This window comes from Sus scrofa, chromosome 1 (assembly GCF_000003025.6).
Source record: "Sus scrofa isolate TJ Tabasco breed Duroc chromosome 1, Sscrofa11.1, whole genome shotgun sequence".
In the NCBI taxonomy this organism is placed as follows: domain Eukaryota; kingdom Metazoa; phylum Chordata; class Mammalia; order Artiodactyla; family Suidae; genus Sus; species Sus scrofa.
The window spans coordinates 143,701,843-143,728,932 of record NC_010443.5 but is presented as its reverse complement, the minus strand read 5'-3'; the positions used below and the strand labels follow the sequence as shown (position 1 = coordinate 143,728,932).

The 27,090-nt window shown below is 47.2% G+C and overlaps 1 protein-coding gene and 1 long non-coding RNA gene across 2 annotated transcripts in view; one reads left to right on the top strand and one right to left on the bottom strand.

The window, feature by feature from the left end:
• Positions 1-10,638, bottom strand: part of TRPM1 (transient receptor potential cation channel subfamily M member 1) — a 138,674-nt gene extending 128,036 nt beyond the window's left edge. Inside the window, exons 1-4 of the mRNA XM_021084963.1 lie at positions 10,552-10,638; positions 7,738-7,832; positions 5,611-5,773; positions 3,179-3,258 (exon numbers count right to left, since the gene is read on the bottom strand). Of these exons, the coding sequence (XP_020940622.1) occupies positions 3,179-3,258; positions 5,611-5,773; positions 7,738-7,832; positions 10,552-10,638 (425 nt within the window). The remainder of the gene's footprint in view (positions 1-3,178; positions 3,259-5,610; positions 5,774-7,737; positions 7,833-10,551) is intronic.
• LOC106509043 lies at positions 14,731-25,134 on the top strand. Its single transcript, XR_001306249.2, has 3 exons — positions 14,731-14,814; positions 18,028-18,122; positions 25,081-25,134. It is a non-coding gene; the product is annotated as an uncharacterized LOC106509043 (long non-coding RNA).

Sequence of the window (27,090 nt, the reverse complement as noted above, 5' to 3'; positions counted from 1 at the left end):
ATCAGGAAGACCAGTGTCCCCTCTCCCAACTCCAGTTCAACATCATACTAGAAATTATAGTCAATGTAAGATACAATAAAAGTGTACAGTTTGGAAAGGAAGAACTATAACTGTCTTTGTTCACATGTGACATGATGGTCTATATAGAAAATCCCAAGGAATTGACAAAAATAAAAACAAAAACAAAAAACCCCCACAAACCACCCAAAATAACCCCCCTTGGAATTAATAAGCAATAACAGCAAGGTTGAAGAACACAAAGTTATAGATAAAAGTCCATTGCTGTTTTGTGTCCAGCAACGAACAATTAGAATTTGAGGTTGAAAACACAGTGCCATTTACATCAGCATTCCAAAAATGAAGCACTTAGTAGTAAATCTAACAAAATATGTACAAGACTGATAAGAGGAAAACTACAAAATCCCAATGAAAGAAATCAAAGATCTAAATAAATGGTGAGATATTCAATGTTCATGGATAGGAAAACTAAATGGCATCACCTTTGTCTAAATAGATTTAATATAATCCCAATTAAAATCTCCCAAAGTAAGGTATTTTTTTGGATATTGAAAAACTGATTCTAAAGTTTATATGGAAAGACAAAAAATCAAAATAGCCAGCACAAAACTGAAGAAGAAAAAATCAGAGGACGGACCTCAAGCTTACTATAAATCTCCAATAATTAAGATAGTGTGGTATTAGTAGGAACAAAGAGGCAAATAGATCAATGGAACAGAATAGAGAGCTCCCAAATATAGTATATTGATCTTTAACAAAGGAGCAAAGGAAATTCAATAGAGAAAGAATATTTTTTTTAACAAATGGTGCTGCAACAAGTGGACATCTAGATACAAATAAATATCTAGGAACTGACCTTACATCTTTCACTGAAATTAACTCAAAGTGGAATAAATACCTAACTGTAAAACACAAAATTATAAAACTTCTAGAAGATAACATAGAAGAAAATCCAGATTACCTTGGGCTTCATGATGGCTGTAAATACACTACCAAAAGAATGATTTATGAAAGAAAATATGGATAAGTTGGACTTTATTAAAATGAAACTTTTCTACTCTGTGAAAGATACTGTTAAGAGAGACTGGGGGAAAATGTTTGCAGAAGACATCTGCTAAAGGACTTATATCCCAAATACATAGAACCTTAAAATTCAGCAAGAGGAAAACAAACAACACAATAGAAAATGGACAAAAGACCCGGACACCTCACCAAAGAAGATGCACAGATGGCAAATAAACATATGAAACGATGCTCCACATTTTTTGTTATCAGGGATAGCAGGAATTGTACACTATAATAAACGTGAGATACCACTACACACCTATTAGAATGGCTGAAATCCAAAACAAGACAAAACAAAACAAAACCTGACAATATCAAATGTTAGCAAAGATGCTAAACAACAGAAACTTGTTTATCGTTGGTCAGAATATAACCCTGGAAGATAGTTTGGCAGTTTTTTACATGATTGCCAGTCATGTGATCTGGCAATCAAGCTCCTAGATATTTACCCAGACGAATTAAAAACTTATATCCACACAGAAACCTGCACACAAATTTTGATAGCAGATTTATTCATAATGTCTAAAACTTAAAGCAAGCAAGATGTCCTCCACTAGCTAAATGAATTAACAAACTGTGGTACATCCAGACAATGGAATTAAGCACTAAAAATAGATGATCTATCAATCTATATAAAGACATGGAGAAACCTTAAATTCATGTTATTAAGTGAAAGAGGCCAGTCTGAAAAGGTTACATTCTGTATGACTCCAGCTATATGGCATTCTGGAAAGGTAAGACTTTGGAGACAGAGAAAATATCAGTGGATGCCAGAGTTTGGAGGGCCTGGGAGAGATAAAAATGTGTGGCACAGAGGATTTTTAGGGCAGGAAAACTACACTCTGAAGATGCTGTAGTGTTGAGTACATGGCGTTATATATTTGTCAAAACTCGTAGGATGTACAACACAAAGAATGAACCCTGATGTAATCAACTGTCTTGATTAATTATAGAATATCAATATTGGTTCATCAATTGTAACAAATGTACCATACAATGCAAGATGTTAGTAATTGGAAAAACTGTGAAGAGGGAGAGAGGAAGGTAGTGGAAACTCTGTATTATATGTTCAATTTTCTGTAAACCTAAAACTACTCTAAAAAATTCTAGTAATTAAGAAAAAGTTCTGACAGAAATAGCACATAAATTGAGGGGATTAAATGAAGTTAGAATCCTAAGGTTTTTGCATTGACTAGAAAGAGATAAAAACTAATTAACACCACATTTTGTTAAGTCAGGAACACCTGCTGCAATAAAAGGGTAGAAATGAGTGTGATTTTTAATACAATAGAGAGGAACTACATAATAGAAGTAAATGAATCAATTTAAAAAGAAGGCATAAAGAGAGAGAAAGGGGGACAGATAGAACAGATAAGAGACAGAAAGCACTTAGCAAGATGTTATGTTTAAATAACCATGTCAGTATTCATATTATATATACATGGAATAAATGCGCTAGAGGAAAGACCAAACTTTTCATGTTTTATATTAAATAAAACAAACAAACAAAGAAACAAAAAACCCTATGATCTTGTATTTGCAGAGACTCACCTAAAATACAAGGACATAGCAAGCTTGAAACCAAAAGGATGGAAAAAGACCTAACTAGCCTCAGGCCAAAGACTTCAAGTTAAAAAGAATGGTTAAGATAAAGAGAAAAAATAATGAGAAAAGACTCAGTCACCAATGAGTTTAAGAATTCTAAATGTATATGCAACTAATAACATAGCTTCAAAATACACAAAGCAAAAATTGGCAGAATCACCAGAGGAAATCATAGTGAGAGATTAAAACACATCTTTCTTAGAAATCAATCATAAAGTAAACAAAAGCCAAGAATGGTACAGATTTTAACAACACAATTTTAAAAACTGATTGAAAATACATTTATAAAAGATTTCCTCTAGCAACTATAGGAAGCCATTGCAAAATGCATGCAGGTGTGTTGCTCTCTCTTTTGGATACCTCCTGTGATCAATGCATGTGCATACAGGACCCAGGGTTGCAGCAGACGTTCACTTATCCCCCTCTCCACTCATCTTCCTTTCAGAACTCTCTCAGCCTTGGCAGGGTTAGAATTATCTACATAACTTACTCTGAGTTCAGGTCCTTGGAAGTGGGGGACAGGAGCTGAAGAGAGGGAGCTGATGCTGGCAGTGTGGGCAGGATGAGTTGCTAAAGATTTTATAAGGTGGTAAGTAGAGGAGAGAGAACTTGATTTTCAAAGCACTTTACAAATACATTAGTCTTATTCTTATAACCATCACAGAAGGTAGTGGAAAGAGTGTTATATCTCCATTTCTCAGATGGGAAGATTGACATGTGGAGCAGTTTGCTCCTAGAGCAGGTGTGTGAGGGTGTGAGGCTGAGTCCTTGGGTTTCCCACACCTGGGAACCCCTCAGGTTTCTGGCATAGACAGGGGAGAAAGACCCTCTCAAAGCGCATCTCACAGAATCCCCTGTCTCTGCCACTCTGGGCTTTCTGGAGGTAGCTGCCATCTGGATGCAACACAGAGATGCCAACAGCCTAATAGTCTCCAGAGGCAGATTGCTTTTAGTTTAGCAGAAAAGCATCTAAATGGCTGATTTTCTGTGGCAGGCAGGGTCCCAAGGAGCAGGGCTCATCCAGGAGAATTTGGAACAAAGACAAACAAGACAGTTCCATAAGAGAAATGAGGTGAACTGGGTGGGCAGGTGAGGTGGGAGAGGGGCCGAGGCCTCATGGCAGCTGGCTGAGACAGCTCAGCCCAGAGAGATGGCAATGCTGACATTCCATTTTGATCTCACAGTTGTCCCCAAAGCTTCACTACAGTTTGGCCTCGCATAACTTCCCTGGCTGGGATGTTGTTTGGGGGTGAGTCACATCACCAAGGGTTCAGTTCCACGCTTGGGATAGGGTGGTGATAACGAGAGCTGGAGGAGATTCAGAGACTCTAGGGGGACAGGTTGGGCATCAAGAATTCAGGGGAGTAGGCAGGGACCATGAAACTGGGGGTACCAGGGATATTCAGACATTTGGCGGCAGACTCTGGTCCCCCAAGATATGAAATGAACCAATTTGGCTTAAGCATCATAAGTGAGTAATGCCTAGGTTTAGAGTTTGGGGCCCCCGTGGCTGGAGCAGTCTGTACCTAGTGAGGAAGGAAGATGACGTTCTTTCCTTGCACAGGAGGAGCCTTAGCCCAGGGAGGCAGTGACAGTGTACATCACACAGCTGGTCTGTGGCAGAGCCAGGAAGGAAACTGGATCTCATCAGGCAGGCCTTTGACCACTCTGTCAAACAGAGCAGACAGGATGGAAGGCTTCCCTCTTCCCCTCGAGCTCCAGCATGTGTTCATCAGGAATTGTGACCATCTCACCTTGGGAGGAACCAAGCCTTCTGGAGTGATATTTATAGTACTCAGCAATGCACAGCAACAGGAATCAATATTCAACTGTGGGAAGGAAACAACTAACAGCCCATTTCTGGGTCCAGGGCTACCCCAGCAGGCTGCCGTGGAATCTGGCCCCTCTCCTCCTCTGCCCTCTCATCTTTTTCTCATGGAAATGCATGTTTTATGCATTGTTTTATCATTGTTTTATCAATTGTTTTATCAATGTTCCTAATTCTCTTGGCTAAGCCCTACTCCAAAGGAGTCATAAATCTTAAAGGATGCCAGCTGCTGTCCCCAGGCCAGTCACACAGATGTGTGCCTACCTGGTGAACACTCCCCATTCCCCCTGGAAGGTACCTAAACTGCCTTTGAGCCCCTGGAGTTTGGTACCTATTTCAGACTCTGAGTACCTCTCCATGACCCAGCAACTGAAGGGTTAAGGCTCCCTTCCTGCTCACAACTGGGGGTGGGGGTGGGGGTGGGGTGGGGGAGGGCGGTGTGGGCAATGATGACTGTCCTGCCAGGGGTTCCCTGCTCCCAGAGCCTTGGAGCCTGTCCCTGCACCCCCCCCCCCGCCCCCAGCCATCTCTGATGGGCAAAGATAGACAGGCAGAAGGCAACCTCCCCTCTCGGAGCCCCACTCCGGACAAGTTCCAGGCTCATGATGAAGCCAGAGCTGGCTTCTTGGACCCCAACCCGTGACTCACATGGGGCCCTCCCTGCCCTTGGTCTTACACTCTGTTCTTGTTGTCTTGAAACTCTAATAATTCTTGAACAAAGAGCCAGTATTTTTATTTTCTACTGGACCCAGAGAATCCTGTAGCCAATCCTGATGAAAGCCCCTCTGGCTTCAAACCAATAAGCCAGTCCTGAGGCCCTCATATCACTCGTGTGGGGCCTCCTTGGGCTCCAGCAGGAGGGCAAGGGAATCTGCTGGAAGCACACAAGCTCAAACTGGGCTCGGGGGCTCAGTCACTGAGAACTGTGCTGGGTCAGTCTCCCCAGGCCCCATGTGGCTCTTGGCCAGTTTATATCTCCCGTGTGGACTGCTGTCAGGGGAGATTGCGGGTGAGCCAGCCTGCTGTGGGCTGGAGGTCCCATCCCAACAGCTGTAGATGCAGTACTCCAGCAACAGTGCCACCCTTGTGCTCACCCTCCAGTTCTGCCCAGCCAAGGGCTCCCGGGCAGTGCCGGTCACCTGACAGGCCCCTGACTGGCCATTCTCTGGCCCTGGCCCCAGCCTCGCCAGTGGACCCCGGTTCTGCGGGCTCAGCTCTTTGCTGCCCCCAACTGGTCGCCTCCAGAGCTGACCTGATCTGTGAAATTATAGTTCTAAGGGACTCTAGTTTGCCAACTTCCACAGACAACATGAAATTGCTGGGAGTTGACAGTTTTGGACCATACAAATGGCAATTTTTAAGTGGCTCAAATCAATGCTATTGACAGATACTACTATTATAATACAGGCTCTTATAAATGCAAACAGAGAAACATATAGTGTAACAGATGTGGGTATAAAGGACAGGCCCGACTTACAACACACCCTGAGGAGAGCCCAGATGTTCTTGTCAGCTGAGTGGTCACTTTGGGGGAAGCCCTAGATGTTGGCACAAAAATTGACTGACTGAGGGGAGTGAGCGGGTGAAGCAGGAATGCCCCTGCCTGCTACCGAGGACCTACAAGGGTGAGCAGGGAGGCCAGCAAAGTGAAAGCAGCTATCAGGGTACCCCTGGGCAGAGACAGGCATCTCTGTGTAGCCCATTGTTCTTGGGAGAGAGACAGCAGTCTCTTCCCATGAGGACAGGTGGGCAGAGTCATCTGACACCTGTGTGTGGTACCTCTCCTGACCCAGAGTTTACAGAACACTGGGGAATGAGTGTGAGCGTTGGAGCAATGACCCTTGGTTCCAGCAAGCCAACTTGGCAGAGGGGAAAGACCATGCCAAACTTATGGAGTTCCCTTCGTGGCTCAGCAGAAACAAATTTGACTAGTATTCACAAGGACACAGGTTTGATCCCTGGCCTCACTCAGTAGGTTAAGGATCTGGCGTTGCCATGAGCTGTGGTGTAGGTCGCAGACATGGCTCAGATCCCATGTTGCTATGGCTGTGGTGTAGGCCAGCAGCTACAGCTCCGATTCAACCCCTAGCCTGGGAACCTCCATATGCTATGGGTGTGATCCTAAAAAGACAAAAAAAAAAAAAAAAAAAAAAAGAGAGAGAGAACATGCCAAATTCAGCCAGTGCCTGGCTCTGGTGGGGGCACATGCAGGTTCTATAGCTCTCTGAACCTTGGTTTTCTCACCTGAGAGCTGGGAACCAAGCACCCTCCTCCTCCATGTCACCAGGCCAGGTTGTTCTTCAGCAGGGATGCACTTCCAGGTGGGAAAATATCACGCTGTCTCCATATAGGTCAGGAAATAACCATTGTCCAGAGCCACCCTGGTGTTCTAGTGCCTCCCCTGGGACCCTGGGCACCTCTCCATGACCTAGCAACTGAAGGGTTAATGCTGGGTGCATCTGGGGCCTCCTGGACCTGTCTAATGCCCTGCCTGGCATCTGACCTGTCTGCACTGACTCTGCTGTTGACAGGGTCCTGATGAGAAGCAAATGGGACCACAAGAAGAGGAAAGATATGCAGACCCTATGGTGGTAAAATACTCACAGTGTTATTACTGGTGTGGCCTGGAGTGGCCATGGTCACTGTGGGGCAGGAGACTTGTGAGCCCAGTAGAGGCAGAAATGGGTGTGGGGGAAGGGTGATGAGGGGGCATTTGGGGCCCCACACTGTTTTCACACTCCAGCACAAGGCTTAGCCTTTCTCCTTCCTGTCCTCCTTTCTGCCCTCTCCAGTTTAGAGCCCTACCTCTTTCATTATTTTGCTATTAGTGTTTTTCGAATGGTGGCTTGGCTGCTGTCCTCAAACAGTTGTGCTAAAATGTAAATCGCTGAAATACTCTCCGCTCTCAGCATAACACAAAGTGATGCTCTTGGCCAGGCTTAGCTGTGGACCTGCTTTCCCAGGTTCAAGGATTTATCCACAGCCATTAATCACATGAAAGCGGATATTAAGGAGCATTAGCCCTGCCAGCTGCCATCCCACTTCCTGGGCCATTACGCGGATTACCCTTCAACCTCGCCCTTGCCTCTTGTCCCCAGATTGCTGGGGATTCTGCAGCCCAGGGAGCTGCAGGTGGCACCACAACCCCCATGGCTGTCTGGTCTCCTGTGCATTTGCCTTTCCTCCCGAGGTCTCAGTGGATCCCAAAGTGGCTCCCCTACTCAGGATGTCCCACACCCTTTCCCACATCCCTGCTCAGAGTCACTCCAGGAGCCAGGGAAAGCACACAGGGCTCTGCCAAGGCCAATGGGTGCACCTGCAGGGTTCAGGAGCAGAAAGGCAGGCTTAGCATACCCACAGTAAGAGCAAAGGATGCAGTAGGCTTGAGGCTCAAAGTAGCCTCTGCAGGGGGTTTCTCTGCCCAGCCTAATGCCATCCCCCAGGACACCATGCGCTCCTTGGCATCTGGGACCTGTCCAGCCGCAGTTGGTAAGCAACCAGGCACAGTCAATTTCTTTTTGTTATTTATTACACAGCAAGCCCTGATACTGTGCTAGAATGGCGACTGGTCATCCAGCTGAATGAGCAGTCCCCCAAATCACCACCTAATACCCCCTTTGCTATTTACCACCACTATCAGTATTAAAATGTACTTTTCTTCAGAGGGTCTGAGGGGACAGGAGACGCTAGGGAAGGAGGCCTGGGTGGCTGGGGAGACCTCTGACATTTTTACTTCCAATAGCTCCGGTTTCTCACAAAGGGCTAGGAATTCAAGTGCAGGTGCATTTTGCTGTTATTTGTTATCAGAGAGTCTCTCTTTTTTCTTTTTCTTTCTTTCTTTCCTTCCTTCCTTCCCTTCCCTTCCCCTTCCTTCCTTCCTTCCCCCCTCCCTTCTTCCTTTTTCTCTCTTTCTTCCTTCCTTCCTTTCTTTCTTTCTCTTTCTTTCTTTCTCTCTCTCTTTCTCTCTCTCTTTCTTTCTTTCTTTCCTTCCTTCCTTCCTTCCTTTCTCTCTCTCTCTCTCTCTCTCTCTCTCTCTCCCCCTCTCTCTTTCTTTCTTTCTTTTTCACAGTTGCATCTGTGGAATTTGAAATTTCCTGGGCCAGGGGTAGAAGCAGAGCTGCATCTTTGGCCTATGCCTCAGCCACAGCAACATGACACCCCAGACGCATCTGCAACCTACATTATAGCTTGCAGCGGCATGGGATCCTTAACCCGCTGAGCCACAATAGGAAGTCCCAGAGAGTCTCTTTAGCCACAGGAGGACTGAAGAGGCTGAAGGTAAGAATCTGGTTGCAAAAAAAAAAAAGAGGAAGGAAAAGGTACCCGAGGGTACTGTGTCAGGGCTGACTGGAGGACTTGATCTCCGACTGCAAGGACCAGGGAAACTCATTCACTTGGGCTGCAGCTTTGCGGAGCTGGGACACCACAGTGGATGGAACCCTATGGAGCTCTTAGTCTAGTTAGCCTAAGCATGAACAGACAAGCAGATTTGTCATTAAAAGAGGGACAATTAAGGGTGTGGCTGTTTCAGATGGATGGCCTGGGAGTTCCCATTGTGGCTCAGTGAGTTATGAATCTAGCTAGTATTTATGAGAATGTGGGTTCGATCCCTGGCCTTGCTCAGTGGTTAAGGATCCACCATTGCTGTGAGCTGTGGTGTAGGTCATAGACGCGGCTTGGATCTGGCATTGTTGTAGCTGTGGCATAGACCTGTAGCTGCAGCTTCAATTAGACCCCTAGCCTGGGAACTCCCAGGTATAGCCCTGAAAAGCAAACACAAAACAAACAAATAAACAAACCAGATGGATGGTTTGAGTACAAGAATGAGAGAGCCACATGGCATCTGGGAAGGGTGGCCCGAGAGGGAGCAGCTGGTGCAAGGCCCTTGGGTGGCAGGACAAGCGGGGATAGCATTGGGACCTGTGTAATTGAAGAGCTGAAGGTGATGGAGTGAGGCAGGTGGAGGCCCAGCCAAGTCCAGCAGGTTGCTCCTTTCTGGACCTTGGTTTCCTCAAATGAAGAGATTGGACTTGTTTTAAGAAACTTAAATCTTCTCTGTGCCCCAATACAAAGAAGCATATTAATTTTGATCCCATCTTTAGAAGCAAACACTGACCAAAACACAGACTTTACTACCTGTTGGCTTGAGCCCCATGATAATGAGGCCATGTTACATACACATAGCTAAATGGGCAGGAAGGACGAGGGCAGGAAAGAAAGAGAAAGACCCCATTATAGGTACACACGTATAGATGCCTAGAAAAGCAAGGCAGGGTTAGCTCTAAGATTGCTGGTTTGTAGGGATGCTCCTGGAAAGAGTAAATGGAGCACTAACATTGCAGAGTGATGAGAACTATGTGATTCTGTTGGAATAAAGATGAAACTACCTGCAAACCCCTCCATGTTTGTATACTTTCAGCCTGAATGTGTAGGAGCCATAAGCCAAGTGTGGCCAGTGAGGCACTGGCCATCTCCCAGTTGTGTCAGGGAGAGTGGGAGGGGGCTGGGGGCTTCTGCTGCTTCCTCAGGGTGCAGGGTGAGGAGGATGGGCAGCAGGGGGCCGGGAGGGCACTGACATGGACTCTGGGGTCTCCAGAGGCCCCAGTGACTGTGACACTGGCTCTGTTTCCATGTGTGTTCCCCCGCTAGCCCCTGTCAAGTTTGCCATATGAACACGGGGACTGTCTTCCACTCTGAAATAAACGTCACAGCACCATTTAAAATTGAAGGCATTGTCATTGTATTGTACTGTATTTGTTCAACCCAGCATTTCTTTCAAGCCCACGGAAAGTGAAATCCAATCTAATCTAACGACAGTTAGTTCAATTGCCCCCAACAAATCCCAAATCTCAGTCTTCCTGGACAATCTCCCTTTTACTATTGAATCAATAAACATAGCAGGTCAAAGCCAACTTCAGAGAAGGTCTGTGCAGGACCCTACAAAGCTGAGGGCTTTGCGATGCCCTCTTCCATTCCTTCTACTTCACCCCTCCTCCTGCCCTGCTTCTGTCCCTTTCAACTCCCCCTCAACTCACCAGACACCCTCCTGTCCCGGAGCCTTTGCACTGGCTGTTCCCTCTGCCTGAATGCTCTTCCTGCAGGGCATCTGGGTGATTTGCCATCACTGGCTCCAAGGCACACACACCCGCCAAACAACAACTGGCCTGCTGCACGAAACACACAGCAAGGCTCACATATGCTTGCTGGGTGAATGATGGTGGGCACCTGTCTCTATTAAAACACCATTGTGGTTTTGCAGAGAAAAATCGCAAAGAACTGTGCCACATCTCCATCAACAACTTGCTAGCTGATCATCATGGGATTTTACTTGACTTTCAGTCAGTGTTCTAAAAATTAAATCTGTGACCTATTGTAAGTTTTTTTTAATGGCACAAAATATGTAGAAAGTAAGGTTTTCTCTAGTGCAAAGGTACATGCAAAGCCAACTCATCTTACTGTTGAGAAAACTGAGGCCCAGTGTGGTTAAGTGGCCTCCCTGTGGCCACACAGCACATCTGGGATGCCACTCCCAAATAGCTCTTTTCTAGCATTCCAGGCTGCTCTTAAATAGGGTGCTGGTACTGTTCCAGAGCTGAAAGTCAAGGATGCCAGTGAGGGCCATGCGAGGTGCTGTGTGGCCCACTGTTAGGCAGTGGGATAACACCACTCAGGGCCACACAGACTGTCTCCAGACATTCACCTGCATTCACAAGAGGTAACATCTCCAGGGACACAGAATGACTGATGTAGAGAACCTATGACTTTTCTCAGCAGCTGAAAAACTCCTGAGGAGGGAGCTATTTTGAAAGAGGCCAGGGGCCAGGGGCCGAGGCCCTGGGGAGGTGGGTGGTGACTGAACTGCCTTCTAGGGACAGTGGGCCTGTTGACTGGCTTGGTTTATGGCTTCTGATCTGCCGTGTGCAGCAGAAGTGCTGGGACCAATGAAGCAAGTGAACACTGTCCAGGGAGCAAGAGGAGGGTGGGAGGTCACTAGGGCTATCTGCTGTGTCCTCAGCCTTCCCTGGGAGCTGTACAACATGTCTTTGGAGGGAAGAGGAGGGAAGGCAAGGTCAAGTTCAGGGATCCAATAAAGGGACAAAGTCACAGTTGACTTTCCCATTCAAAGATTCTCACATGAAATGGATCAGAACAGAAGTTGTAAGGACAGTGGGATCCTGGCTTCTGGACCTTTCGAAATGCAGATGAAAGAAGGAAACTGCTAATAAGCCTGGGGTCAGGGAACAATGAGGTCCCAGGCAAACCCTCCAGTGGGTACCAGGAGTGGCATCCTGGGGTGGCCACTCCTGGTACCCACGTGGTGTCAGGAAGAAGCCTCTTCTCCATCATGGGAATCAAAGCCCCTATGAACAGATGAATCAGTCCAGAGGAGCTGTCAGGAGCCTGTGGGCCTCCTGCCTGGCCGGGTGGTTTTGCTCTGGGAAGGAAGGAAACCAGACTACCACATAAACTCCCAGGCCCCCCGCCAAAGGAGAAAAAAAAGATGAAAATGCAGTTGGTGGGTGCTGTTCCCCTGCAAATTTCAGAAGCCCAGCATGCAGCCCAGAGAATGAGAGCTCCCACTGGCCTGATGTTGTTACAGGATGCTGATGGAGCCACGTCCAGAAGCATGGTACTTACTCCTCCCCTTGGAACCTGTGAAAAGCAGGGAGGCAGCTGTTTACCAGCACCCAGTGTCTGGGGTGGCCTCACTCCTATAGGCTATCAAATGGCCGGTGGCCTAAGGGTCTCCAGGGCTCACTGGGAGCAGGGCACCCTGGGAAGAAAGCCAGGGGTCTCCTGTGGTCCTAGGCAGCCTGTAGATGCCCTGCACACCACCTAGAACCAGAACCAGCCCCCTGCACCACCACCCCCGACACACCCCTGGAGTGGGAAGACAGCACTTGACGGCTAAGATGTGGCTGGACCCGTACGGGAAAATGGCTCACGGAGGGAAGCTGGGAAAACCCTGGATCAGCCTACTAGCCAGCATCACAGTTCTGCCTGGGAGGGACCTGTGGTGGAAGAGAGCAGGTGCCGGACAGGATGAGGGCTGGGGAGACCAGGATGGAAGCATTTCCTAGGGTGAAGGCGAAGGGAGGGCGGAGCCAGGGAGGAGCTGGAGGAGCCCTCCCCCCAGGGCTCTGCCCACCCCTCCGCGTCAGGGGACTATCTGAAACTTCCGGGTTGGTTGCTGGCGGCGTGGGCTGCAGCTGCGGCTTTCAGCGATACTGGATGGCATCGAGAAACACAGGAACGGACAGTGCGAGACCAGAGGCCGCCAGGGACTTTGAGGTGGGAATGGGTAAGAGATGGCGGTTTTCAGAAGTCCCTGCAGCCACAGGAGTTACCCTGGTCTCTGAGGAGACACGTCTGGCTATCTCCCCCAGTTACATCATGTAAATCCCCAGGAAGACAGCATTCCAGCTTTGATTAAGTGGGTAGTGTTCTTTGGCAATTTTTTTCCCTTCCTTCCTTCCTTCCTTTTTAAAATTTTATGGCCGCACCTGTAGCATATGGAAGTTCTCAGGCCAGGGATTGAATCCAAGCTGCAGTTGCAGCAACACTGGATCCTTTAACCCACCTCACTGGGCCACGGGTGGAACCTGAGCTTCTGCAGCAACCTGAGCCACTGCAGTTGGATTCTTAACCCACTGTGCCATTTGGGAACTCCTGGCTATTTTTAAGAAACCACATTTTTGCAAGAATTTTAGCAATAACACATTCTGTGTAACTGGAGCCTGCCAAAGAACCAGGTGCTATCTTTGGAGCCTTTCAGAGTGGATTGAGAGCTGCACGGAGCCCTCTAGGACAGATCACAGCTGAGGCTTGAGTTCAGTCCCTGGCCCTGGGACTTCCATATGCCACAGATGGCCAGGAATATATAAAAATCCTTTTTTTCTTCTGACACTCTTCCAAGTTTGTCAGCTGCACTGAAAAACATTCTGTAGGTGGACTTCAATGATTTGATAGTGACATTTCGTGGCAAAATCTTTTTCTTTTACAAACATTTCAGCATTCTGTGATGGCCACACCCCCGGGGCCTGTGTGGATGAAGGTGGGGCAGGAATCAGGAGTGAGGTGATGCTCTCCTTCCTCCCCAGGAGCCCACCTCTGACTTTCCTATAGCCTAATGTGGTGTTTCAGACCTGGGCTCCAGAAATGGTAACCCATTTTACATGAAAAGGGCTTCTTTTCTTTCCTTTCCTTCTTTTTTTATTTTTATTTTGCTTTTTAGGGCCACACGTGCCCTAAAAGTGGAAGTTCCCATACTAGGGGTCAAATCAGAGCTGCAGCTGTAGGCCTACACTACAATTCACAGCAACACCAGATCCTTAACCCCCTGAGTGAGGCCAAGGATCGAACCCATATCCTTAAGGATACCAGTGGGGTTCGTTATCCACTGAGCCACAACAAAGAACTCCCTGAAAATGGTTTCTATAGAGTATTCTGAGTTAGATGGAAGTTTCTTTCTTGCAGGACTTATCAGAACCTTAAATGTGTTAATTAATGTAACTTCAAATCTCTAAGAGTGGATTCTGTGGTCCCTCTAGTTTGGGGTTCAGCATGCTCTGGGACTGGTCCCCTTGGAGGTCCTGAAGCAAGAGTACATCTCAGTTGCTTACAGCCACTCCCAACTTGGCAGAGATTTTTACTCAAGCCTGTGATCCCTCTCTCTCACTTTTGGGCCAACTGAACAAAGCAACCAAATGTTTCCTGACCTTCCAGGCCAGATTCCTGCCCAGAATTCACAGAGCTGTCTTCCAAGGGTCTCTTCCCCTGGCGTCCCCCTCATCCTGGGGGGATGGCCTGCCCGAGGTCACACGGTTCCCCTCAAGCATTTGCCCTAAGGGGTAAGTGCAGGCTGGATGGACCATTCAGCAGTCATTGGGGGGAGGGGTCCTGGCAAGGTCTTGGCGCCTAACCAGCCCAGCAGTGCCTCTCACGCCAGCCTGGATGCAGCATCAGCCCAGGCTCTGAGTGCTGTCAGGCAACTTCAAACCTGCTGCCCCCTCCAGCCTCCCCATACACAGGCCCTGCAGCCAGCCCACCACATCTCACCTTACATCTCCCTGTCTCCCTGACAGTGCTTTCCCTGCTCTCTGGTCTGGCAGGGGCAGTATCCTTTGGGCACATGACCTTGAGCCCATTCCCTGCCTTCCCTCCTACCCCTTGGCCAAGTCTGGGATCTTTGCCACTCAGAGAAGAGCCAGACAGTGGCCTTTCTGCCACTGGGTAAAAGTGGAGGTTACAGAACAGTAAAGAATCCAGGTCAACTGGAAGCTGGAACCTGCCAACAGGTAGGGTGAACTGAGGAGCCCCAGAGAGTGGCTGGGCACACCATTCCTGGGACTGCCCATTGTCACCAGGGTGAAGGGAACAGCCAGCTTAGCCTGTCCGCAGGTTGGGGCCCCCATGGCATATCCCACCTCGACTCAAGGGCCCTTGCCCACATCACCCAGGCCCTGTGCCCCTTCTCCCATGGGTGGTTGCCTGGGAAATCTGCCCAGGGATGGGCATGGGGTCTGGGGTCTGTTCCTGGGCCCAGGTGCCCCTTAAGTCCTGTATTGGCACAGGGAGGAGCCCACCAGCCAGCTCAGAGTCTAGTGGGTCAGGCACCCGCCAGCTGCTGGAGCCGCTCTTTTCAAGGAGCTGATGGCAGTGCCTTGGGACCAAGGGCTCAGACTGAGGATCCCCAGGGAAGCTCCCACCCTCCTTCAACCTTGAAGGGGCCCAGAGCCCCTGCTCCCTGGGGTCGGGGCAGGGATTACGTTGGATATGCCATCTCCTGGACCCTTGTACTGAAAGTGCGCTCGGAGTGCGGAACTGCAGACTTGTCCTGCAGAAAGTGAGGGCAGCATCACTGCAGCAATTTGAAAGAATCAGTGAATGTCTGTTAAATTGAATAATTTTTTTAAAAAACCTTAAGGCTTATATTTTGTACACCTTTTAAAAATTTCATTTGTAGTAATTCATTTTTACCACATTCTCTGAAAATGCTGGTCTGCAGTGGATTGAAAATTTAACAAGACAACAACGGGCACATTCACCACCACTGGGCTTCACATTTTGTTTGGCATGTGACAGAGAAGCCGTAAAGCAGTGGGTGAGGGTGGGATGGTGTCTGTACCTTTGGGGCACCAAGGAGCAGGGAGCCCAGGGGGCAGCCCGGGTCCCCTCCTGTTTCAGGATGGGGACGGTTTGGGATTTACTTGTGAAATTCCACCTTCAATTGGGTTCCAAATTCAGCGGGTGTACAGAGACAGAATGGGTTCTAGCAACATCCTCTGGGGGGTGGCACGACCCCGTGGGGGGCTGGATCTTGTCCCAGTGTTAAGGGCTTTCAAGGTGAGATCCCCATCCCTGAGCTGGCCACATGGCTGCTGCCACCACTGCTCTGAGGGGAGAGGCTGCAGAAGGTGAGCCTGGGAGGACAAGATCCCTGTCTATAGCTCGAGGGCCAGCAGAGCACACTGACCAGGAGAAGGAAGCTCAGACAACCTTGGTGAGCTCACAGGAGTCCCTCCTCAGCCTGACTTTGTAATGTGTTTTGTCCTTATTTAGAATTCCACCTCCATGGAAGCAGCTGGGGCAACCCCAGGTCAAGACACTTAGCTTTACCCTCACTCTCCCCGTGACCTCCTTTTAAAGTATTACAATTTTTTTTTTTTAAAAAAGCATGAAAACATTCCTTTGATTTCAAAATCAGAGACAAGGCTAAAACAACAGATATGTGAAGACCCAGAGTCTTGCTATAGATGTTAGGACTTTCCATATGTGCTTCATATTTCTCTCACTCTTTAAAAGGAGGGAGGGAAGGAGGGAGGGAGAGGGAGAGAGAGAGAGTGGGTGCATTGCAGCTACATCTAACCATTTCGACCCTAAAGAAATACATGTATTTATGTGGCATTTCCTTGTGTTTTAGAATTTCTATAAATAGTGCGCTTTCCAGTTTTGCTTTTTCATTCAGTGTATCCATGTTGATACATGTGGCTTGGTTATTCATTTTAAGGGTTGCATAGTGTTCCATCCTTTGAATAAACAAAAGCTTCTCCTTACCTTCTGGTTCTTGCTGTTTTTTGCAGCATACAAGGCTGACATGAACAGTGGTGGACATTTCCTTGAGTACATGTGCTAGGATTTTTCAACATGGACTCTAGGATATAATTGCTGGGCTGTACTATTATTTAATTGGGTGTAAGACTTCGGTCATGGACTCTAAACTTCATCTGCATCTTTTGGATAATTAAGATATGCACAGGGATGAAAGTACAGACCAGGACTCCCAGGCACATTTTCCATCTCCCACACAAATAGTGGAGGCTTTTTCTGGAAGAAGGACCATCCCACTAGCCAGTTGAGGATGGAGTTTCAGAGGCCCCAAAGTCCACTGGGTTTTATTCATTGCCCAAGATGCCATGCTGGCAGTCCCTGTCTAAGACCAGAAAGAACCTCAGAGGTGGGAAGGGCTGATCAGCTGAGGACTAATGGCCAGATGTGCCTTTTACAAGAAGTCCGGAGGAGATGACCCTCAGAAGCCTTTTACATATTGTACCTTGTTTTGGTTTTTTTTCTCACAGGGGCAGCTGGGGTGTTTCAGTGAACACTGGGCAGAGGGATGTGGCTTTTGGTTGGGAAATAGGGAACTGGCACTGAGCTAGTGATGTCAAAGGAGAGCCAAGTATGCAAGAAAACAATGATAACAGTCCACTTGCTGCCCGTGTGATTTTATGGATGTTTCTCAGCACCTCCTTTTAAGGATGGCTTCCTTAAAGGCTATTGTATATTATAGCTATTGTCATTCATTCTTCCATCAGCAGTTTTACTCCTCAGCTTGAGGGCTGTTATAAATAGGCCAAAGGGCAAATGATGCCATTAAGACTTTCAAATGTGTGCAGCTTCTACAGGAGTTTGGCAGGGTCTCCTCCGAGGTGGGGGGTAAGGGGGAGGAGGACACATCTTTGTTCTTAGACTTGTAACTGACAGTGTGTAGTCCTTCTGCAAAGGTTATGAGTGTGTGTGTACAAATGAGGTGCTGTTTTTCAGTCTTGAGAAGAATTCAAGTGCTTCCCTCCTCCTACCCTCTAGTTGAATTCCCTGCTTCAGACCCCACCCCTTATAATTTGGGGCTTCCCCCATTCCCATCCCATCACCAGCATCAGGCAGAATGCCAGGTCCAGGTCAATAGGAGACGTCAAGTTCAAGAAGAGCAAAAGCTTGTTTCTTTTCAGAGTTTATCAGCAAGAACAGTAAGGCCAGCTTGTTCAGGGGAGCAAGGGTGTCACATGGAGCCACATGACCTGCCAAATGCTGTGGTGGGTTTGCAGATATTGATTTGCACAAGGCACTGGTGTGTGCTGTCCCTGAAAAGCTCGCTGACTTGCACATGCACAAAAGCAGTTAGGTGCCCCATGGAACCCCCAAAGGACAGGTCTGCCCAATTTCTGAAACAGGTGAGTTTTAACTCTTTATTTAAAAAGGAAGCCTTTAATTTGTTCCATTTGCATTTGCAGGCCCGTGGGATGTCAGAGACTTGCACCCACCTGGGTTACAGATGGGAGCCGGAAGCCTGGTAAGCCGAGAGGTGACCCCTCTGCTTCTAGCCCAGGTGAGTGAGCTTTCCAGGCTCGGGTCCCCAGCCCCCAGAGCACCACCTGCCTGTGGGTGCTAGTGAGGACTTGCGGGATGTGTGCCACAAGCTCCTGCACTGCAGGCCCTTCCACTGCCTCCCCACCCTCTGCCCTCTGCCTTCTGGGAGAAGCCAAGATCCCCACCAAGCCCAGGGAGTAAGGAGCTATCCAGAGCCCTTCACCATGGCCCAGGCTGGGCTGCTGGGTAGATCTCACTAACCCTCTGAGAGGCAGAAGTGTGGGAGGGGTGGCCTGTCCAGGCTCTCTGCATTCAGAGGGTCATTTAAGGTAGTCTTGGGTAATAAGGGCCTCCTGTTCAGTCACATGGGAAAAGAACATGTAGGGTTCAGATCAGCAAGACTTTTTGCCAGGTCCTGTCCAGGGCCCAGGGGCAAGAGCATCACAGCCGCTTCACTTCAGTCTGCTCTGAGTCCTGGGATCCTCCTGGCCCGCCCCAGGTCCTCCCCGAGGGTTCCCCAAAGTCCACATGGTTCTCCCACAAATGAGATAAAAACACAGGGGAGCTTCATTGAGGCAGGATGGAAGAGCTAATGTGGTGGCAGCACGGTGGGGGGTGCAGTGAAATTCCATACCACAGGGCATCAGGAGCTTTGCACAAAGGTCAGCGTAGCTCACACCCCTAACCACCTTCTGCGTGTGCTATGGGGGACTAGGCAAGGTGGGGCCGCCAGGAGGTGATGGGCATCAAGTCCTCCTCCTGAGAAGGGGTCCTGATGCAGGAGCTCTGATCACCACAGGATGCCCTTCCCTGCCCACCGCAGGTGCTCCGAGATGGTGCAAAGAGAAACCAACATCTCCTGTCCTTCAGTCCACCTGCCTGCTGCAGGCAGCCCACCAGCTCACTCACCTTCTGTGACCCCGACGTGGAGCTCTTGAGTGAGCCCCTCTTGAAGGAGCTGCTCATCTTCCTCAAGGAGCCCATGAGCCTGCCTCCCACGTCCCTGGGGGGACAGAGGCACAGACCCCACTGTGGCCCCTCAGGGCCCGGCGAGGAGGTCCAGAGTCTGGGGCCACACGGGCCGCTGGGTCAGCTGAGGAGGTGCCCGTTCCAGCCACCCTCCTGCCCGGCTCTCATCCCGCTACTCCTGGGCCCTTCTATAACATCTGTAATCAGGCTTAATCCCTCCATCCCCCCAAGCTTTAGAGGGGGCAGATTTAGCAAATGGTGATTGAAAGTAAATCCACTTTGAGAAAGTGGTGGCTGCAAAGGGTGGTCACACGGGAGGGATTTGGGTGTGCAGAGCAGAAAGGTGCAAATCGGGGCAGACCACAGCTGCAGGCTGAGCCTCAGGAGGGCAGCGCCCAGACCTGGGAGTCTGGAAGCAAGATCAGCACCAAGGCCAGGCCCCTTGGGTCCTGTTTCCCTCAGAGCCCTGGGTGTGCGCTTACCACCCCACTCTCCATTAATCTGGCCTTTTGTGTACATCCTATGTTGACTGCTTGTCTGTTCTGGGATGGCTGTCCCTGTGAGTGCAGCTTTGTCCCTGCCATTTCATGGGTGCCTGGCTTGCTCCCTATAAAGGAATTTTCACTTCCTCAAGGGAGGTGGCATCTGAGGTCTGGGCACAGGGCTCTGCATGGGCACGTGGCAGGTGCTCCCAGTGGGCTGCTTGGGGCAGCTGTGCTAATAGGTCTGTGCTGAGCTGGTCCAAAAGTCGACATCATTGTCCCCCACCCTCCCTTCCCTTCCCCTTCATTAGCAGGGGCATCACCATGACCTGCAGACATGGATACTCTGGCCTCTTGCACCCAAAGACTGAGTCTCAGAGAAGACAATGATGTATTCCCAAGGTCATGGATGAATTCTTTAAGGACAGACAGGCTCTAAATCAGTACAATAAGAGGATAGCTTCTGGAGCCCACAGAGCTTCTGGAGCCCACACAATCCCGTCCAAAACAGGACTCTACCTTGGTGTTGGGTTTCTTATCCCAAGAGACTGCTTGACCTTGGAGACACTTCATTCTCTTGGGGAATGGCTTAGGATCTTGGGGAGGCCCACCTCTGGCTTCTCCCCAACACATGCCTCATCCCTCACTTGGAAGATACACCCCCCATGTGGGGCCATCCCTCTGCTCCCACCTTCTCCTCTTACAACCCTTGAATGTCATTCAACCAGTGTTTTGGAGCCCCTGCTGTGAGTTCCATATTATGCACACCAGATGTTAGGGACCTGGCAGGGAACAGGTGGTGAGGATCCTTGCTGTCCTGGAGCTGGCCTTACCAAGGGGAGCAGTTGCCTTAAGGGCCAGGGAGGAGATTAAAGCAAGGACAAGAGAGGTGGTGACGGCTGCAGTTCTGAATGGGGAAGACCTCGAAAAGCTAAGGACAATGGCCTGGGGGAGGTGACAGAATAAGCTGGTCAGGAATTTGGGAGGAGGCTCCAGGCCAAGGCAGCAGCCAGAGCAGGGCTTGATGTGGGGGTGCATTTGGTATGTTTGATGAAGAGCCAGAAGACACAGCAGTCTGGAAAGGGGGTCAGATGTGTGGTGGGGATTACACAAGGCTGGGAAACCATACTAAAGATCTAGGGTTTATTCAGCTGCATGCTTTGATTTGCAGTTTAAAAGGACCACTGTGGTCCTGACTAGCTGGAGGGGCCAGGGCAGAAGCAGAGAACCCAGCCATCAAGATGGTGGCAGCCTGGAGCAAGGTGGTGGCAGCAGCATGGTAGGTGGTGTCTTGACCCTGGAGACATGGTAACAGCAGAGCCAAGGGGATGTGTGGAGGCCTGGACGTGGAGGTAATAGGGGAGAAAAGTCAGGGGACTTTGGGCCACAGCCTCTGGAGGGATGGAGTTGCCCCAAGTGAGTCCAAGAAGACTGTGGGCAAGATGGATTTGGAGAGAGACTCCAAGACTTTGTGCTGCTAAACCTAATAGTGCTTCCAGTCCTATATTTCTGTTCTTGCAGAAGCAATGAATACTACAGCCCCAAGAGTTCTGGCTTGTCCCCAGGCAAATCCTCAAGGCCCTGGATGGTCTTGTCTCTTGCACCCAAATTGTTCCATTCCTCAAGGCTGTGTGCTGAGCCCTCCTCTCTCCTTACCCCCACCCCAGGTGAGACCACCTGGGCCTTCAACTTCACTGCCATCTGATCATTGCCAAATGGCATCCTGGAACCCCAACTGCCCCTCTGGGCTCTGCACCTATAGTGGGCTCCCAAGCTGACTTCTTATCTGCACTGCTCTGAGACATGTACCTTAGTATGTCTCATCCAAGACATGGGTTTTGGATCTATTTCTCAGACCTGGATCTCCTCAGCTTTCCTGTCTCAGTGATGGCACCATATCAGCCTAAATCCAGGGGTCTGGGATGACTTGTGCCCTGAGGCCCCCTTACTGTGTCTTCTGGACAGCTTGTATGTCCATCTACTCCCCACCATCCCAGCACCAAGTCCAGACACCCACGAAGTCTCACAAAACAGCTGTGCTAATGGCCCCTTCTGGGTGATCACCCCTGCCCCCTACTTCTATCTACACCTAAACTAAAAAGGTCATCTTTTAAAAAATACATGGTCATATAATGCTTCTGCTTCAAACTTCTCAGGACTTGGGATGCACCCACCTCTAAGGATCAGTCTCTGCTGAGGCAGCATCCAGTCTCACCAGCTCTGGTCTGTTCTCTGCCTGCCACACCCCTTGGGCATCAAGGAGAGCATACTCTTATCCTCAGCAGCACTTACATACTGGCCTCTGCACACATGTGTGATGTCCTTGACTAATGTGTGCCTTCCTCCCTGGGGCCAGCCCCAGATCTGTTTTGCTCATTGTGTTCCATTTTTATCATTTCTTCAAGTTTCAGAGAATAGAAAAATATGGAAATGTACCCCACTTGTTTTATGAGGCCAGAATAATCCTAACCACAAAGCCAGATCAGCAGAGGGCACCTTAAGTGAGTTCACTTGTGAAAATAGATAGAAAACTCATAAAGAGTATGAATCCAGTGGAATTTGCTCTAAAAGAACACCACTATCTGACCAGTCTGGGTACCCTCTATTCTCAGGAATGCAAGGATGGCTCAGCAATAGAAGTCTATTTGTTTAATTAAGCATATTAACAGAAGAACAAAGAAATGCCATATGATCATCTCAATAGTTGCCAAAACCATATAGTCCATTTCAATAGGGTTGAAAAACACATTTGACAACATTTAGTAATCATCCCTTATTAAGACAGAAAACAAAAACTCAGCAAACTAAGGACACAAGGAATCTTCCATAACTTGATGACAGTTACTGGGAACATACAGAGTTGTCATGCTCAGTAGTAAAATATTATAAATATTCTCATAAATGTCAAAGGTAAGGCCAAGATTCCTTATACTGCCATTATTCAACATTTTTCTGAGGGTTTAACCATGCAGAAAGATAGTGAGATGAGAAAAAAGGGGAAAGTTATATAAATATTGGAAAGGAGTAGAAAAATTATCTGCCCAGAAAAAACTAAGAAAATTAGCAGAAAAGCTATTAGAATTAATAAAGGGTTCAGTAAGATTGCCAAGTACTAGATCAACACAGAAAAAATAATAGGTTTCCTATTCTCCAGCATATTCATTTAAAAAATAATTCCCATCAAATTTCTAAAGAAATATTATACCACCTAGGAATAAGCATGGCAGCAGATTTGTAAGATGTATGTGAGAAAAATAATAGAAGAATATGAAAGGAGACCTTCAAAAACTGTATATTCTCATTCATTGCTGCAGTACTTTGTAGAAGTCAGTCTAGCTATATTATTAAAATGAGGTACACATACTTTTTGACTAGCAACCCTTCTCTTGGGACCTGTCCCACAGAAATTAAAGCTCTATCTAATGTAAATGTGTACATACATATGTGTGTATATATGTATAAATATGTATATATTTATTTTTATATATTTATGAATATATATGTATATTCAAATATATTAACTGAAGCACTGTTTGTAGTAGCAAAAAAAAAAAAAACCTAGCAGCAAAATCAGTGTCATTCAAAGGAGAAATAGTTACATAAATCATGGCATAATATATAACCATTAGAATAAAAAGTTGGCTCAATACCAGTTGACCTGGAAGGATTTCCATAATATATTATTACAGAAAACAAGATGTATAAAGGTTAATATAATGTTATGCAATTTTTAATAAAACAAAACAGATACATAAGGAAATATTAGGTTTTAGACATTATTTGCTGACTTTTTATTATTTAAAAAAACTTTTTTTGTTGTTTTTTTAGGGCTGTACCCACAGCATATGGAGGTTCCCAGGCTAGGGGTTGAATCAGAGCAGTAACTGCTGTCTTATGCCACAGCAACATGGGATCCAAGCCATGTCTGCGACCTATGCGACACTGGGTCCTTAACACACTGAGCGAGGCCAGGGATCGAACCTGCATCCTCATGATACTAGTCAGATTCATTTCCGTTGAGCCATGATGGGAGCTCCAGTTTGATGACTTGTTAAATATGAAAAAGATTTATATATGGTATGTCAACCTTGACCACCGCCCCCCCCCCCACACACATTTCTCCTCCTGCTGTCTTCCTTATAGGGTGATATCACAGTTTGGGAATACATCAATAGTGTTTTCATTACTTTGACTATGAGAGAATTCATTTCTAATTCATGTAGTGTTACTATAATTTCATTTTAGCATTTAATTTTTCTTGAAGTTGATTCTTACTGAACTTTTCTTCATTTAATTAGTTTTCTGTGTTTTTTATTAACTTGCATCTAAACTCTAAGCCAGATCTATGATAATACTCTCAGTATTGTCAAGTTGGTTATATATGCCTTCCATTTTCCTTCATTTTCTTCTTGGACTCAGCTCTGCTTCAATCTTGTCATTCTCTAGGGTAGCTACCCAGTTCTAGGACTTGTCTTTGCCATCTTCCTGGGATTTCACTTCACCCTGTTCCTATGCGAGATCCTGTTTTCTAGATCCCATGTTTTCCTCTTTCTTGGTTTACTTCCTCACTTGGTGCTCAGCACCTTTTTGTTAAAGGCCAGATGAGATACACTTTTTGAGATATTGTGTAATTGAAAATGTTTTTATTCTGCCTTCATATCTGATTGATAGTGTGACTGGGTATAAAATGTTAGGCTGGAAATTCTTAAACTTGCTCCATTAGATTTAGCTCCCAATGTTCTGTTGAGAAATGCCATGCCATTTTGATTCATGATCTTTTGAATGTGATTTTTCTTCCTGTTTGGGAGTTATTACTTTATCTCCTGTGTACTAAAATTTCAGTATGATGTCCCTTGGTATGGTTTTGTATGGTTTGAAAAAATATATATTATGGAGGGAACTTAATGGGTTCATTCAATCTGGAAAGTGATGTCATTCAGTTCTAAGAAACATTATTATTCAAAGGTAGGGATATTGAATAGTATCCTCAGAACTGAGAATGAACTTTAAGACTAAAATCAAAGCAGGTAACTCCATAAAGTATAATTATGAATTTCATTGTGGATAACCTACATATGGGTTGGATGGGCAGACCATGATCTAGAAGCATTCAGGGTTACACACTGCACCACTGAAAGGGGTACAGGGGAATATAAAGGTGCCAAAGTGAAATATAGAATCTGATTACTATGGAGAAGTACATCCAGGCCAAAAGAAACCAGGGTTATTTTTCCTTTACCAGGGGTCTCTTGACCATCATTGCTTGAACCCCATCAATCATTTGCATCACAAAAGGGCATTCTTCCAATTTTGCATCAGATGAAGGCAAGGGTAAAAGTTGGCAGAGAACTTACCTGGCTTGGGCACACTCCTTGGGAGTCACACAGGTTGGAGGGGTGGGGTTTAGACTATGGGCTGCAGATGGAGCTGACAACATTAGCTCAGTGTGGTCCAGCCATACAATTATAGTGGTAGATCTTAAATTTCTCTCCCCCTTCTTTTCTCTGCTTTTTTTTTTTCTTCTAGAACTCCTCTTCTTCAGATATTGGGCCTCATACATTGATCCTCTGCTTAAAAAAACAAAAACAAAAACAAAAAACACCTTTTCTTGAGGAAGGATCAAGATAACAGAGGAGTAAGACCTGGTGCTCACCTTCTCCCACAAACACATTAAAAAAAAACCATCTGCTTGTAAAATGATTTGCACACAACATCTGTTGAATGCTGGCAGGAGATCTTAAACCTCCAAAAAGGGCAAGAGACCCTCCACATAACTGGGTAGAGCAAAAGGAAAAAAAAAAGAGAGAGAGAAAAGGAATCAAGTTGGTACTAGTACTCCTGAGAGGGAGCAATGAAAGAGGAAAGGAACCCACACCCTGGGTTCCTAACTGAAGCAGAAAACAGCCAAGACAGAGGGACCTCAAGGTTGCAGAGAAAAGCACAGCAGTTGGACTGAGGAGGGCAAAGCAAGGTGAGACCACACAGACAATCTTTACCACTGGCCCCGGACACCACAGCCTTAGATGTTTGGGGGGTGGTGATTGGGCACTGAGACTCAGGCTCTGGAGGGCAGTTCTGAAGAGAGGATGAGGGTTGACTGTGTGGAGACAGCCTGAGGAGCTAGGGAGTGGTGTACCATAGGCTGGAGAGTAGAACGCCAGCCAGGGGGACCTGGGAGGAGGTCTGGGTCCTCAGGAGAAGCAAGGCACCATTGTTGGGGAGGGCAAGAGGAAGAGGGATGGGCTGCCATAGGAATATCTTTCCCTGCACACACACACAGACTCTCAGAGGGTGGGGCGCCTCTGGCGCAGGCTATGGGTGGCAAAGTACCACCTGCTCAGGCTATGGACGACCGGGCACCTCTATGCCAGCTATGGGTGGTGGGGCACCTTTTGTGTGGGCCAAAGGCAGCAGGTGGCTAAGCATGATGTGGTGCCTCTTGAGTTATTTAGAGGTGGCAGGGACAAACCACAGCAGTCATCTCAAACACCAGAGGGTAACATGGCCACCACCACTAGGGGTCTGTGAACAGGCAGCACCTGCGGCCCCAGTCACCTCAGAGGTTGACAAAGAAGAGGACACTGCAACCGAACACCACCCATTGCTGCTCACTCCCCTGGGAACACATCTGCCCTGCTGCTGCCACTGCCAAACACTCTGGGCACTGCCTGCACATCACTTTCCAGGGCCTTGCAACTAGGAGTAGCCTAAGCCACCTTCTTGTGGGTCCTTGCCACTGTCAAGGACCCAGCAACCAGGCGCTGGCTACCAGCCCTGCCCATTGCCTCCATCTTCTTGGAAGCACACATAGCACACTAAAAATAAAAAGTAAGCCCTCACAAAATATCCAGGGGAACCCTCACATATAAATAGCCCTTCAAGACTATAGTAGCTGTTGTCCCTAAACTCACAAAATAAGAAAAATATAAGCAAAATGAAGAAGCTTGGGAACCATTCCCAGTTAAAAGAACAGGAAAATTCTCCTGAAGGAGCAAATAATGAAACAGACCTCTGCAGTCTAAAAGACATAGAGTTCAAAAAGGAGATAGTAGAAATACTGAAGGAATTAAGAGTAGATATGAATAGTAATGCAGATTACTTTAGAAAGGAACTAGAGAATACAAGGAAGAGCCAAGAAAAATTAGAAAATTCATTTGCAGAGATGCAAACTGAGCTAAAGGCATTGAAGACCAGAATGAATAATGCAGAGGAACAAATTAGTGACTTGGAAGATAGAATGATGGAAATCACCCAATCAGGACAGCAGACAGAAATCCAAATGAAAAAACACAAAAGCAATATAAGAGATCTATGGGACAATATAAAGTGGGCTAATCTATGCATAATAGGGATTCCAGAAGGAGAAGAAAAAGAAAAGGGGATCAAAATATATTTGAAGAAATTATGGCTGAAAACTTTACAAATCTAAAGGAAAAAGATATCAAGATACAGGAAGCACAGAAGGCCCCAAACTAGTTGAACCCAAACAGGCCCACACCAAGACATATTATAATAATAAAATGGCAAAAATTAAAG